Genomic DNA, 15,931 nt, shown 5'->3' on the forward strand with positions numbered 1-15,931 from the left:
AAAGCGCCAGCTTGTTAACATCCAGCCCAAGGTGCTGGCCCAGTTCTTCAGCCTCATCATCAGACCGATGAGGCTGAGAATCTGGCTCCAAAATAGCAGTAAGACACTTTGGACCTATCTATCATTCAGTTTTATGTCAATATAACAGCACAAAGGGCTGTGGTATTACACATGCAGAAAGTGTAGTAAGGCAGCAATAATTCAGGCATTTGAGGGGAAAACCCGCAAGAACAGTACAGAAGGTGCTGACCTGTCTCCCAGTCATGCTGTCTGGAGTTACACAGAGCGGGCAGTGCCCTGCTCCATTTGTGCACGATACTGAAAATCTGTCACCTGAACCTCTAGGTCCAAACTCGGTGAAAGGGTACAGTCTGAACCTACAGCATTACTTGAGCAATTTCATTGGCTTTAAGGTCAGAAAGATGCCTTTATGTAATCTCTCTCCCCAGGTAATGCTTTTTTTTTTTTTTTCCCCAGCCAGAAATTAATAAAATAAGTGAATGGCAGGAAAAGCTAGAATTTATCTTTAAGTATGTCCACAAAATATTTTGATTTTGGATTCTATTTGAAAATAAAAACTGTACTCCATTGTCACATATATTAAGCAGCCACATGTGGATGCCACAGGGGAGTACTCAAGTGCTACTTCGTGCTATTCTGGTTACAGTGATCGCCAAATCCATCGGGAAAAGAGCTCATCATGGAAATTACTTTTTGGGTAAAGGAACTCCTTTTTGAATGCAGATGAGATTCAGTCCAATACTTACATGCATGCATTATTTTTCAGTGCATTATTTAAGTATATAAACTTACCCACATATTTAAGTGTTCTGCTGGATCACAGCCATAATGAATGAATAGTTAATGCTATGAACTAATAAGCTATATTTAAAAAACAGAAAACATATTTTTGAGAACACTCAAGTGTTTGTAACTGATTTAGGGCCTTTCAGACTTAGATTTCTATTACCTAGGAGTAGATGTATGTCTCTCCTTCACTTACAGAACAGCAAGTTCTGATGAACTGCATGTTACTGCATGCACTTTTAAAGATACAACAGCTGGTCAAAGAACTGAAATATTAAATTATGAAATATATGCCAATTAAATATAAACGGCACCATAATATTCAACATGTTTCTTGCAGCTGTTCACACTGTACTGAAAGTATATAAAAAATCCACCAGTTCCAAATTATACCATACTATATCCAGAATGCTCATGAGGAAGAAGGGGGACCCAAACCACAGGGCTTCTGCCTAGAAGTGGAGGTACAGAGTCCCACTCTCCATGTATTCCAGCCCCCAAAAGATCTATAGACCATCCTGAGGGTGCTGCGCTCATAAGGACCGAAGGCCATGGCTACACCCTTTCTGAAGTGTTCCCCTTTTTGAGGAAACAAGGATGGGTGGGAGGCTAAGCAGGTACAATTACCACCTGTTCAGTCAATTCTGTATGTTTGGGCTACTTCTCCCCTCATGATCCTCACTCTAAATCAGGAATAACTGGTGTAAGAGGAAATTAGTCTGTCCTTGCGATGGCATGATGGCACTTTGTGGACTTGTAGTTAATCGCCGGGTTTTGATGCTCTGTATTATCCCTGGCTTGTCAACTGCAGGTAGATGACTTGAGTTTCCTACCAATAGCAGCCTGTGGGTGAGCAGGACGCCTGCTTTACCTTTTCTTGTACTCGCTGGACTTTAGTGTTTTGGGGTAGAGAGGGAAGGTGACAGAAAGTTAATGGAATTTTATCTTTCATGGTCAGAGGATTTCACAGCAGGAAGACAGTATGGCCACCTTCACTGGGTGATAAAAGTTCCTTTTTTCTTCTTGTGAGTTCCATCATGACTACTGCTAGGGATGCACACAATTTCTCTGGCAAGTCTGCTTCCTTCAGCAATAAAAACTTCAGAAAATAGTGTTTGTTCAGCAGGTCTCAGTCCATATTTTATTCAATGTTGACAGTGTTGAAATTGACTTCTCCAGGAAGTTGATGTGTTTCCCCTGCATACCTTTATTGGCTTAGTTTGGCCTGTTAAAGCTTACTCACAATAAAACCTCCTTTAGGAATCAATCAAAAACTGGCCAGAGTTTGGGTTTTCTTTCTTTCAGGGGATGCTGATATAATTAAGTGATTTTGTAGAAATATATTCATCTTGTCAACATTATCTGTAGCCGAAAATCCTAACAAAATTGTTTGAAAAGTAATCAATTATTTTTTGCTTTGCATATAATTTTGAAAGGAAAATTAAAAGGCTATTGAAAGTACGTAAACAAAGCTTTTTCAGTATTTCCCAAGTGAACATCTTTCCTGCTAGATTCCAGTTTCCCAAAGATTTCAAAAAAACTAATATTTTTTGAAGTTGAAGTGTCAGGATTTCCTAAAAACCAGGTGGTCTCCATTCTAACAAGCTCTGAATTCCCTTGAAATCAGCTCAGAAGCAGCAGCAGTTGCAGATGTGTCACTTCTATCACTCTCATTCTTTGCCATCAGTGTCAACTCCTGACAGTCCTACAAGCCTACTCTGTTCTCCCTTGTTTCTCACATGGAACAGGAGCACACAAGGCATGAAATAGAATAGATCAGGATAGATGATTCATCTTCAGCCTTTTACAATTCCCTAAATGCTCTGTTTCTGAGGTATTTGAAAAGATTGTTAACTCTTCATCTCACCCCATGACAATTTAAATGGGCAAGTGAGTAAAATGGATGGGTGATAGGCTGCAATTACATTTCGTCCTGCTACTTTGCCTTAATTTCTGCCATAGCAGGAAATCCCTGGTGCAAGAGGCATTTGAGACTGGAGCAAAAGGAAACTTTTCTACCATCTATTCTGATCTTCTATAGCAAAAAAAAAAATATACCAAATACCTTTGAGCCAAGGAAATTTATTTCTCAGGATAAAAAGTGTAGAAGCTAACACCTTAAGTGGCAGATGCTGCCTGAGGACGTATTGTATCTGGTGACTGCATAAGAGAAAAAAATATTCTCAGGCTTGACCCCAAAAAGCTACTAATATGTACAGAATATCAGGAGGTAATTAAAACAATATTACTCTACGTTGTAATTTGGACTAGAAGCATCTGAGTTTGCAGCCAGAGAGCAGGAATTGTTACAAGCCACAAAAATGGACTGAGACATTCTGAAATAAGCAGCCACCACTTCAAGAAGGGGAACAGCCCCATGGGTAGTCCCACGTGCTGGTCAAGAGGAGCCAGGAGACAAAGAAAGGCAGTTGACAAAGGAGGAGAGGGAAATCTACTCTTCCCAGGGCAACTCAATGGATGCTAAGGAGAGTACTGCCTTTAATTTCAAGGACTTGGTTCCATATGTGTGATCAACTTACAATTATAAATTAAAACTAAACCAAGAATAATTCTGTTCGAAAATATGTAGACATTCTGCTCTTTCCTATTTATTTTCATGCAAGCTCTCTACGTGGCAAAATCCAAACCTGACTATCACTGAGTCCTCTTAAAAGAGCACTTTTAATTTCCTAAACTTCTAAGACTTTCCCTGCAGGGCAAAAATAGAGCTTTGACTTCCTAGCGTCCACCTGAAATCATTCTCTGCCCTTTGAGACATCAGTACATCATAAGCATGGCACTACAAAGCCTTCAGAGCAAGAAATGAAATGCCAAGTACATTTGATTAGAAAGTCTCAGCATCTCCTGGGGAGAAAACACACTACGGTAATTTGGAATAAGCAAAGGCCACATCACGTCCTGTGGGTCCACGCTTGCAGGCAATTTCTATTCTTAGCTCTTTCCCTGGAAGGGCAAAGGAGAGACAACTTGCCCTTTGCCTTCATAGAAGCTTTCATAGAAGCTGAGAAAAGGAAAGGTGGCCACGTGTGAGACAATTCATACAACCAGGACCTCCAGGCATGTCCCTCCATACTGCCCAGCACTGGGCCGCAGGAGGGGCAGAAGCGGAGCAGAAATGAGAGGGAGCAGCCAGCGTGCCTCCCCGGCTGTCCTCAGCGGCAGGGAGCGCAGCATCCCAGCGGTGCCAGGAGTGGAGCGGAGAGCCTTGTAGCAGGCCACATGGTGGGCGGGCTGCTTGCAGCCCACTTGAAGGGTCTCTCTGCTCACTCCTGCACCATGCAGTGCATGGCCCCAGCCCCAGCCCCACACGCTGCTGGCTGCAATGGGCCCACCAAGTCCCAGGCGGCCACTCAGAAAGAAAAGGAGGCCGTTAGCTCTCCCTTGAGACTTTTTCACTGAAGCTGAAGTAGACTGGCACACATTTCTGAAGGACAGCCAAGCTCTTCCTATCAAGCTATAACTGGTCATTTTCTTCTTCAGGAAAAGTACAGATTTGGCGCTAGTAACAGCTACCCAAACAACATTACAGAAATATGAACGTATCTGCTCTGGTACGTATGTATGATTCCTACACCTTATATGTTATTATACATTAATACTGAAGTTTTTTACTCCAAGCATTATACTTTCCTAGACTTTGTGAGGAATGACTATATCCCATCAAATGAAAATTAATGCACATTTTGACAGGATAAAGATATTACAACTCAACATTTGCAAATGTTACCTGATGCATAACTTTTGTATGGCTTAACATGTTATTAACAGTACTTTAAACCTTATGTTCTTTTTTTAAATTAATGCTTAAGTCTGAAAATAGCCCCTTTCAAATTCAGTTGAAGTAATGTCTTTAAAAGCAAACTTTAAACCTTTAAAATTTTAATTGTTTGCTGCACAAACAATTATCCAAATAAGTTGCATAGTTTAAACAAGTTTGGTTGTGCTTTGTAGCAGAACTCACAGTAATTACTCATCTCTTAAAAATACGATTTGCAGATATGAAGTTGACAATACATTTAAGCATTTTTGTGACATCTAGACATCAACAATACGAGTTTTTGTCACTCTTCTGCTGTTCATAATACCTCACCCTTACATTGATATTAGATCAGAGCATGGACGTTTAATGGACACATCTGAAATAATTACAAACACAATTTTTAAAACTTCATTGTTGGGAGAGGAGAAAGAAGAATTTGGGTTGGTTTGAGGTATCCAGCCCTCAGGAACATACCGTGGTTGTTTGCATTAAGCTTTGTTGGTTTTATCACATGTTACACTTAGATTAAAAATAGAAGGCACAGGTGTTTTACAAGGCGCCATAATTAGGTCAACCAACAAAACTAAATATTACATTACCAAGCCAGGGGTCTATATCTCAGCAGTGACTTCTTCCAACACATTTTCATTTGAAGAATTTATTGCTTCTGAAAAAGGGCCAGGGTATGTCTGTGCTATGCAGTTCATTCCTTGTGCCACACTGATGTCTCCTCGGGAACTGAAAGTAGGGCAGGATCTAGTCCGTGCATAGTTTTGTTGGGGTCCAGCTTGGCCAACCATCTCACTCACAGTGTTCACCGGCGAAGCCCTCCATCTCCGTCTCTGCAGTTGCTCTTCTTTACACTTAATGGAATACCAGGCCAGGAAAATAAAGAAGAATCCCACGAACTTGAGAGCAGCTGCCAACCCAAAGTAGACAAAACGAAACGAGGTGACATCGTATTCCCAACAAGATCCTTGTACGCCGCAATCCTGTTGCCAAAGCATGCACGTGGTGTCAATAACAGCTCCAAAATAAATTGGAGTGGGAATGTAAGCTGAAATAAAAATAGCAACAGAAATAATATGTGTTAGCATATAGTGGAAAACTTCTAAAGAAACTATATGCCTTAGCCAAACAGTGTAGGTTGAGAATTTTTGAGATTTCTGTATCACTGTTCTCACATGAAATGTCAAACATGGAAAACTGGTCAGTCGATCTTCCCACCAACACTACTTATCCCACACACAAAACATACCACGAATGAGAAAGAATTCAAGCAAATACAATGCAGCAGCACCTTACAACAGGTAATCACTTCAATTTACCATTCCCAGACAGCTCTTCTAGAACTGTGCGTCCCCCAAAAGAAAATGCAGTGTTGCTCTCAGGAAATAAAATATGGGAGAGAAACAAAATACATAATCTCCAGAGCCTTACTTGCTGATCATTCACTGCCCATGAGCTGGGAAAGGGCAAGGGTTGCTGTTTAGATTACGGAGAAAAAGCTCCAATGTTTCTCTTACTGAAGATGGATGGAAGCAGTGAGATCACTAAAACTGTAACTTTTCTTTTGAACAGATCTTCCTCAGAAACAGAGTTTAACTTCTAAGGCTGCTAAAAATGCAGCCAGCCCATTGAATGCTCCTGCTTTCTCCAGTAACATCATACCTTTAAGACGAGTCAGAAACATCCTTCCTCAAAGCAAATTTACAGATGCAGCAATAGTGGCTTCTCTTCCTCTCTTAGAATAGCCCTTGCTTGCTGTACTCATATGTTTCGTAGTAGCTGAACACCTGGTGTGTTCTTTTAGGCAGGATTTTGGAAGTTCGAGAGCTTGAAAGAAACTGCTTTGTGGAATAAAGACTTCTACCATGTACCCTTTTTGCTTTGAAACATTTGAAATTAGACATTAAGTAACAATTGCTTCTTATTTCAAAAATGCAAAAAGCTTTTGTTACTGCTTAAAGCAACAAAAATCTGTTTTCTAAAAAAGAAAAAACCTTATAAAATAATATTTAGTAACTATTAATTTTTAAACTAAATTTGAAACTGTACAAATACCTCTTTCTGGGACAAAAATGTTGTTATAGAAAGTCAGTAACAAAAAAAAAATCCATTCTCAGAGACAATGTTTTCAGAAGATATTAGTTTTAGGTCCCTCATACAAGTAGTCAGGCAATTAATTGCAGATTTATGGAATTGTAGTACTTTCATGGTACATTTAAGCTGAACATGCTGAGCCTTTATAGAAATGCTGAGTAACAGTAAGACTTACCGAGAGTTCGTAATAAAACAAACTGCATTCCTAGTGCAAAGGGCCGCTCCCCATCTTCCACAGACCTAGCAGGCAAAGAGAAAACTCCTCTGAAGAAACAGTCACAACAGACAATCATTGTGGTACGCTCTGGCTCTACCTCCTGGCTTTCTTCTGAGCTACAAAAAATCTTTGTCTAAATTTCTTCCATTTAGATTCTAGTATCGTTAACTTTTATTGCTAGGAAAAAGCCCCTCCTGTCCCTGTTTAATCAAAATCTCAGTCACGCCTTTTAACCTTTCTTTACCTGTGTAAGGCCTGAAGAATTTGATCCAAACTCATTAAGGAAATTTAGAGAATCCAGCCAAAATGATGATGGCTTCTCATGATAGTCTTCTATTATTTCATCTAATGTTTTGCTTTATTTTCTTAATCTTTTTCAGATAAACCAGAATTTATGGAGAAAAAAAGAAAAGTTGCTGAAAGCTGGACTCAGCTTCTGAATTTAACAGATCTCTGCATAACATAAGCACTTTGGAGCTACTTTAGGAAAAATATCAGTAGAAACATCTTAACAGTCTCTTTAAATGCCAGTCCTTTTCAATACGGGTAATAGAGGATTTCTTCCATTGGTTTCAAAGGAAAACGTTAAGCTTAAGCTTTCAAAAGACTAAATACAAAGCAATGATATTCCACAATCCAAATACAATTTTAGTAAACCACAAATTTTCTTCTGATTTAAAAAATATCCTTTAAATCTTAACTAAAAGTCTGAAATTAAGATAGGCAGCTTCTAATGACATTGAAATATAAGATTAAGATGCACAAAAAGGCTGCAGTCAAAGGGGTGCGGCTGTAAAATCAAGGTTTTGAAGTCAAGCACTCACTCAGAAATTAAGACATCGAAGAACCAGCTTGGGCCACCCATCTTAGACTGATGCACTGTGCACAATATGTGGTTTGGCACAGCGGGTGTCACTGTTCATGTGCGTGGGCCATCCTTTTTTTTTACTGAACATGACAAAATCCTGCTGGAGATGACCCTTACGCACTTCACTGTTGTGGGCTCACTGCAATATTAATGATCATTGACTGTAGTTTACCTTTGTGTAATTGCAGTGCAATGCCAATGTTGTGGGTTTTTTATTACTGTTATTGAACACATGGAAAACCTGGAGACAGAATGAATAAGGTCAGAAGTTTCTGAATTATAAAGGTGACGTGCACATAGTAGTGGAGCTAAGGCTGCATGAGCAACTGAAATACCCATGTGCCCACTCCCCAGTGCTTGGCTTCACAGTACTAACAGTGATCCTTGCCTTCATTTTGTAGATTTTTTGAAAAGCAAACTGGAAGACAAATCCCACCACATGACACAGCACAGTCCTCCACGTGTCAGCAGCAGGCTCCTGCGTAAACCTCAGCCACCTGAGCTGAAAAAAACGACAGCAAGAGTGTGCTCGTCCTTGCTGGAGATGAGACACAGATGCCTGCCAGAGGGTTTCAGAGCTCTGCTCACAGCCAAGCCTAAGGATAGCAAAGCCAACTCCTGATCTGTCTCGTGTTTTCTAAGGCTCTGTGACCTATTACAAAGATTTGTCAGTATTATTTTTATAGGGGGAAAATTGTGAGCAGCAGCAGAACAATAGTAGTCTCAGAACATCCAAGTGAAGGTACAAAGCCAACACTACCAGAAGAGAATCCCACTTGGTTAAGAGGACAATCTTCACAGAAAGAAAAGGCCTGGGACTCGTTTAAAAAAGCTCAATTTGAAGAGAGATTGACCTGACAAAAACAGGTCAAAAGGTGTGTCTATGTTAGCAATTAATGCCACTCAAGAGAAGCAGATTTACACAGCTAAACAGCTCATGCTGAGAACCTGACATCTATACCACAAGCATTTCAGGTTTTGTAGGGCTTTACTTCAGATCAGCTCTAACCTGGTCCCAGGGGCTGAATGTCCATTTGCATCTAGATCACTTTGGGTGTGCTTCTGAAGAGCTTCTCAAACACTGGAACAGGCTTCCTAGAGAGGTGGCTGGTGCCACACATCTGTCAGTGTTTGCACAATGCCCTTAATAACAGGCTTTCATTTTTGGTCAGCCCTGAAGTGGTCAGGCAGTTGGACTAGACAATCATTGTAGGTCCCTTCCAAGTGAACTATTCTATTCTATTTTTCTAGCTTCCAGCTCATCTTTGTCCAAAAGAAAGTTACTTCTTGAACTCTGAGAGCTATTCAGCTTCAGATTCCAAAACAAACTGACATCGTTAAACCATTCTCTTTGTCCTTCTGTTACCAGTAGAACCAATACCCATAGGTGTGCTTTGGAAATCCTAGTAATTATCTCATTTTCCTCTGATTCTTCCTCCTCCTCTTTTAAGAACAGCAACATACATTATATAAATACAAACTTATTTTAGCAGTAGACCATATTCTATTTTATCAGCTCACTTTTCTTTAAAAATCAGACTGAAGCTCACTTATAGAAGATGCATTTTAAATGCATAAATATGTTATAGAGAGTGAGAATATTTATCAGACCAGATGGCAGAGATGGGAAAAGCCAATCCAAAAACCTGAACGATTTCATTTTAAATGGGCAAATAAATGACAGTACCTTTCCCTACAAAGACTGTGGTGTTCTCTATCCTTAAATGACCACAGTGTCAACAACACTACTACAGTTCAAGTTCAAAATTCTTGTGAAGAAAAAAAGGGAACATTCAATAACAGGCATGTGGCAGGAATTAACACCTTTAAGAAGGAGAAAAGGATAATCATATATACTAACATTTTTTTCATTTTCATTTGAAAATCCAAACCGTTGCCCTAAGAAGGCTGAGAATTTTTTCAGGCATAATCATTTTCTTACATGATGCTTTCACTTGTTCTCTCTTTGTAGCACCTGGAATTTGCTGGACACTTTGTGTTTCCTAAAGTGGATTATCATGTTACATATTCTAAATACAAGCAAGTTCCACACTATCCATGTCAGCCCTATTCTATTCACATTTTAAGGATACATAAGCTTGAAGGAGTTTGGCTGCATTGCCCCAGCCTTTCTGACGCAGGCAGCGGTGATAGCAGGCACAGCAAAAATACCTGAAAAACCACAACCGAGTTCTCACCTGAGTGTCACTATGATTGCTGACGGCTGGGCACACGCTGTTATAAGGGTAACAATGAAAAGAAATATCAGGAAGGGGATAAGCGTGTTGCAGGTTCGATCACACTTCCCAGAAACGGCATAGCCATTCTCATTCAGGTAGGTTTTGACAATAACCAGCCGGAGCTGACTGCGCTGGCCCACCGTCGGCGGAGTGATCACCTGACGACTCTGGACACAGGCACATTCTGTGTAATTTCTTACCTGAGGAGAGTGAAAAAAGGAAATTTCCACATGAAAATCCCACACCAGAAAGAAATTGTGCAGAGACATGGTACAACTGTCCCATGGCACTTCCCAGCTGGGAATCTTCTGAGCAACCCGGTCTAGTGGAAGGTGTCCCTGCCCATGGCAGGGGGTTGGAACGACATGGTCTTTAAGGTCCCTTCCAACCCAAACTATTCTATGATTCCATGATTACCCCAAGTATAAGCCAAGTTACCACACCATTTTTAAAGCTGGCCAGGATTCTCCAAGACAAGATTGCCTTTCCATTGCTTTATTTAGGCTGAGTTTAAAAAAAGTTTTGGAATATTTTCAGAAAATTCTGCCAAAACAATTCAAAAGAAAAAGATTTGTTTCTATTGTACTTAAAGAACTGTGAGGAAACACTCTTAAAGTAGCACCGACAATGCCATATTCTGGAATTTAGCAGGCTGTTGACTTTCATATTCAGGACACGTCTTCTGCCATCTCAATCGAAGTCTACCCAGGTTCGGCTAAAGACCAACAAGCTGCACTTCACGCTTGGAGCCCAGGACCTTCCAGCTAGATGCAGGTGTGGGTGAGGACGGGATATGGACAGGAGCAAATTCAAAGAATAAGAGAAAAGCAGAGACTTAAACAGTGAGATTGAAGGACATGAGGGATTCCTGAACTGACAAAGAGGCTGAAATTAAGATGAATAGACTAACAAAGAAGTGGCATTTCACAGGGAAAGGGGACTGTGACTTGAGCAAGGTGAGGAAGAGCTAGATCAGATATAGCCTCCTGTCACACCTATTCTACTATTGTTTTCCACTAATCTAATGGCAAAAGGGTGTGCAGCAGATCAAAATACTCCAGTGCTGAAGAAGAAACAGGTCAGGACCCATGTCATGTTACAGGAAGGAGTTTTTCATCTCAGTGTTTGCATCCATAAAACCTAGGACCACACATGCACAGAAGCTACATTAGAAGACCATCTTAAGGTTGCAAATTTAAGCACCTGGACATCAGGAAATATCCAAATTATGGTTGCTTGTCAATTTTAACATATGTTTGTATGTGTTCGTGCTATGATGTAGCCTCATATTTTTTTCCCATGGGATTTAACTGAACATCTTATTAATACATCAATTTATCCAGTATTTTACCTCCCATTTTCAAAGTGGGGCTCCAGGCATTTTTTTCCTCACACTAAACATATTCCACTACAAAGACAAAATGACTCATATTTCACATGGATTTTTCTATCACACTCACCATTATAGCTTAACTCTTTCTAAAAGGAAAATTTTATCTTTAAACCAGTTATGAGATGAGGCACTGATGTTATCTCAATTTTGTATCTAAGTAACTGAAACAGATCAAAAGTTTCAGAAATGTGGGTGGATAATTTGGGATCCTTTTTTTTCCACAGTATTTTCCATTATCTACAGCTTAATATATTCTAAATGTAACTTTTCGAGCCTTCAGATACAGAAGTAGGCACCCAGTGCTTCTACAAACGGCACTTCTGGTTATTGCTTATGTCCATCATCCAGAATATGAAGAATACCAAATTAATGACCAGCTGGGAGAATCTTTGTTTAAGTGACTTGCCCAACACGACTGGAGAACGAAGGCAATGACAATCCAGCTTCCCAAGGCAGCACTCCACTCTCTAATACCATGAGTATCTGCTCTCTTCCAGCAGCCCCTCACTGTAATCTCCTTATTGCTTCCAAATGCAAATGTCAAACAGGCAGCCTACAAAAAATAGTCCTCTTTACTACACAGTCTTGGTTCATCACCAGAGAAACCAGGTCTGCATAGTAAATGAGACAGATGTAACAGAAATGCTAGCGCAGGGGTCCTCAAACTATGGCCCACGGACCAGATACGGCCCCCCAGGGTCCTCAATCTGGCCCCCGGTATTTATAGACCCCCCCTGCCCCCCCCCTCCCCCCGGGGGTTGGGGGGGGGAAACCAAGCAGCCGCAGATGACTGCCTGCCACTGCATCCGCGCGCCGGCCCTCTGGTTAAAAAGTTTGAGGACCCCTGTGCTAGAGTATAGGAATATATATGTAAAACAGGTATGAAATGTACACTGGCATCCTTTCTCCTACTTCCAATTTTTAAATGGTTAACTTTGAAAACACTGTATGTTATAAACTTAAATCCAAATGTTATACATTACCAATATTTTGCGTGTTATACAGTGGCACAAGCTTACATCTGTTGTTTTAAATAACCCTACATAAAGCATTATTTAATGAAGTAACACATTTTCCTACCAACGTCAGCCCTATTCTATTCACCACTAGCTACAGACTTAAAACTTCAAGCTATGAAGGATCTTTTCTTAAATCATAAGAGGAGATAGTATGTTTCAAAATCTGTAGTGAAAAGCATATACTCCCAAAGTATCTCCCTAGTAATGAATTAATATGCTGGATTGATATCAGGTGAAATGTAGCAAAGATCAAACCTATGTCTCAAATCAGCAAAGCACAACTAAGATTTATATAGACACCAAAAGTTAACCACACACTTTCATCACTGGCTTTTCCAATTGGGCCAAAGCAATTTTCTACTAAAAACAAGCAAGATACTCCTAAAAAAAAACGAAAGAAAGAAACTATAAAGGAAATAATCTGCGGCATCTACGTATGGACCTGCGTTTTCAGACCATTATCCAGTCAACTTGAGAAAGCACAGCACTGGACCTAACACCTTCCTGCTTCACAGGCTGGCTCAGGACTGCAAATCAGCAGACTGATACATCAAATAAGCTTTCAGGAAAGCACAATCAAGTTCTGAGAAAATGAATGCTTATGTTACTTCCTGTCTTTCTTAATTATCCTTTTTTAAAGGATAGTTCTTTAACAGAAGAACTTAAGAGTTTGCGTTTTGTATGAAACAAGCACAACCATAATGCTCTGTTGATATTTAGGTCAGATTCTACTTTTCATTTGTTTGCTTGTGCCCAGTCCTGGAAACTGCCAAATTTCCATGGTGTCATTTTACCAGCAGAATGCTCTTCCCCAGTCCAGTATAACTGGAAGACTGCGCTGTAACAGGCAATATATTTCCAAGAAAGGAAGTGGATTATTAACATCCTTTAAGTTTTGGTTACTTGAGTTCAATGACAATCACTTCATTTAGCCTGGAAGAGGTTTAGAGAAAGGCTGTGAGAATGGCCAAACTATTTCACAAGAGCAGAATACATGGGCAGTCTTTACCTAGCCACGCAAACAAAAGACCTGTCAATACATTGGTGCAAGCGCAGCTGCTACTTATGCAAAATGGTGAGGCTGAGACAAACACCAGTGGCTCTAAACAGGTCATAACTAAAATTAAACAGGAGTTTAAAACACTTTCAACTACCTGAAGAGCTAAGTTCTTCCTTCCATTCAGAGAGGGAGCCCAAAAAAACCCCTCCAGGCTTCTTTGAAGAGTAACACTGCTGAACTTGCAGAAAGACAGTATGACGTGGCTGCCTATGTTAGCAGCAAGCTGAAATAGATGACTCTGACTCAGGGTCCCCTCTGCGAGCCCTGCAGGAATGGCAGACCTGCAGGCCACTGACACTGGAGACTTCAGAGCCTGTACTGGAACCACCAGCCCTCCCTACCCTGTGGCACTTCACACTCACTCAGCTGGAGGATTACCTTGGTACAAATGAAGTTGTGCCTCAGGTTTGTACATAACTGAAAGGCAGGGGGGAGGGACCATGCAACAGCGGCATTACCAGCCTTGCAGAACGTGGAAACGCTCGTGGACGAGTCAGCTGCAGAGCGACTTCTCTGAAGATCAGAGGGGGCATACTTGTGCTAGAAACAGAGCAGTCTCCGACCTGCATCAGTCCCAGGGGGCACTCGCAGGTTGGATGTGGGTGGGTGGGTGAAGCACTTACCCCTGTGCTATGGTTTCCACCATTGATGCAGCCAGCTAGGCAAGGATTAAAATATGTTATTCCATCTGATCCACAGACAGGCTCGTACTCATGAATCTTACATCCACAGTTAACATTACAGCTCCCAGTCAGATTCCTGTGGGCCATGGCAAGAGTGGGACTGAAGAAAAGAAAAAGAACATGCTAGTAGAGCAAGCATAGATAACCTGCTGTTCAGAGGGAGAAAACATCCCGCTCGTTAACTCTGGAACTGAGAGGTTATTATCAGAGAAAATCTGCATTAACTCTAGGTTATGTACATGATTTAAGCAATATAAAAGAACACCCAAGGCACCCCTGCCATCAACCAAAAACACAATACAAAAATAATGTCAAAGTTTAAAACTTGTATCTTATTTGCCTAGGTAATAGCTGCATTTTTCCCATTTTGGTTTTTTTTCCTTTAACAGTTAAGACACCACTATTTTATATGCCTGTCCTAAGCTGCTGCAACCTGTTGATTACTAGAGAAAAGCTCAGTGACAAGATGTAAGCATTATGTGAACTAACAGGCATCTCTGCCTACATACAACTACTGTTAGAAAATGTAATGCTTTTATTATTTATATGTATATGTGAAATCTACAGGAGCCTCTCTAGATCCGGAGGAGTGTTGTGCTTTCACTAAATGCCTGTAGAAGAACCACTGCTCCGCTTCCCTGGACCGTTCCCCAAGATCTTGCCAAAGCCCAACTTTCTAGGTCCTCCCCAGAAGGGTTTGGCAGTATGCTCACAAGGAAATAAAGGGAACTTCAAAGCTGAAGGACGGACACACACACCAGAAAGCAGGCTCTTCACTGTCACCGCCGCTCCAAACAGGTGGTCAAACCGATCTCAACTGCCACAGCTGGGAACAGCATCAACCCTTCACTGGCAAGCACCGTGACAGCCTGTGCACACCTTCACCATGGGATGAACGTGTTAAGGGATCCCCATCAGGGCAGTAGCTCACAGCACCCATCTGAGCTCAGTGGCTCATGTAACAAAGCCTGAATCAAGCACTGCACTGAGACAGCTACAGGTCTCTCCTGATGCACCTTCTCCTCCACCTCACACCTCTGCGTGGCACATGTCTGGGCCCCCTCTGGAGAAAGCAGGTTATTCAGAAGCAGTTTGGTCCCCCCAAATGACACTGCCCTGGGTGCTGGGAGTCCCAAAGCAAGACAGACTCCTAAGACAGAACAAATATCTGATATCCTGAGCTGCCAAGGGGCAGCCAGTACAAACCACTAGGTGCCAGTGTGCAATTCACGGCTGGAACTGAGATTTTATAAACATATAATCCCACTGTGGCTCTGCTTTCCACGTCAGTTGTACCATTTCAGCTCAATCCAGAAATTACAAAGGCCTTAGTAATAGCAGCATGCATATCTCTAAGGTCACACACTCTTCATCAGAAGATGACAGGGAAAAAAAAAACCCCGCTGATCAAATGGCACTTTTTGCTACCAGCAGAAAGAAATCAACTCTGGTTACAACTGACCACTGGCTGTCACTGGCACAGTTTTTACTCCAGTTAAGTTACACAGTCACCAAATTAACCAGCTCCTCTCTTATGTACCGTAACACTTCAGCCCTGCCCAAAACAACTCTCAGGTCACTTAAAAATGCCCAGTTTTGGGCACAAACCATGAAGGAGTCACCCAGCTACTCCCTGCGCTGAAGGAAAGTCCAAGGTAAAAATGTACTTTTAACAGTCCTGGGTAGGGTTGAGTACAAAGGGCTTGAGTACAAAACAAAGAAGTACAAGCATTAGCAGGCACAAAGGCAACCTCACTGAA

General features: G+C 41.2%; 1 protein-coding gene across 1 annotated transcript in view; it reads right to left on the reverse strand.

Moving 5' to 3' along the window:
* Window positions 1-4,931: 4,931 nt before the first annotated feature.
* The window catches only part of SLCO5A1 (solute carrier organic anion transporter family member 5A1), a 75,348-nt gene continuing 64,348 nt past the window's right edge, over window positions 4,932-15,931 (reverse strand). Inside the window, exons 9-12 of the mRNA XM_040586675.1 lie at window positions 14,112-14,271; window positions 9,975-10,216; window positions 6,867-6,931; window positions 4,932-5,645 (exon numbers count right to left, since the gene is read on the reverse strand). Coding sequence (XP_040442609.1) covers window positions 5,200-5,645; window positions 6,867-6,931; window positions 9,975-10,216; window positions 14,112-14,271 — 913 coding nt within the window. The 3' untranslated portion in view covers window positions 4,932-5,199. The remainder of the gene's footprint in view (window positions 5,646-6,866; window positions 6,932-9,974; window positions 10,217-14,111; window positions 14,272-15,931) is intronic.

The sequence above is a fragment of the Falco naumanni genome, chromosome 3 (assembly GCF_017639655.2).
Source record: "Falco naumanni isolate bFalNau1 chromosome 3, bFalNau1.pat, whole genome shotgun sequence".
NCBI lineage: Eukaryota > Metazoa > Chordata > Aves > Falconiformes > Falconidae > Falco > Falco naumanni.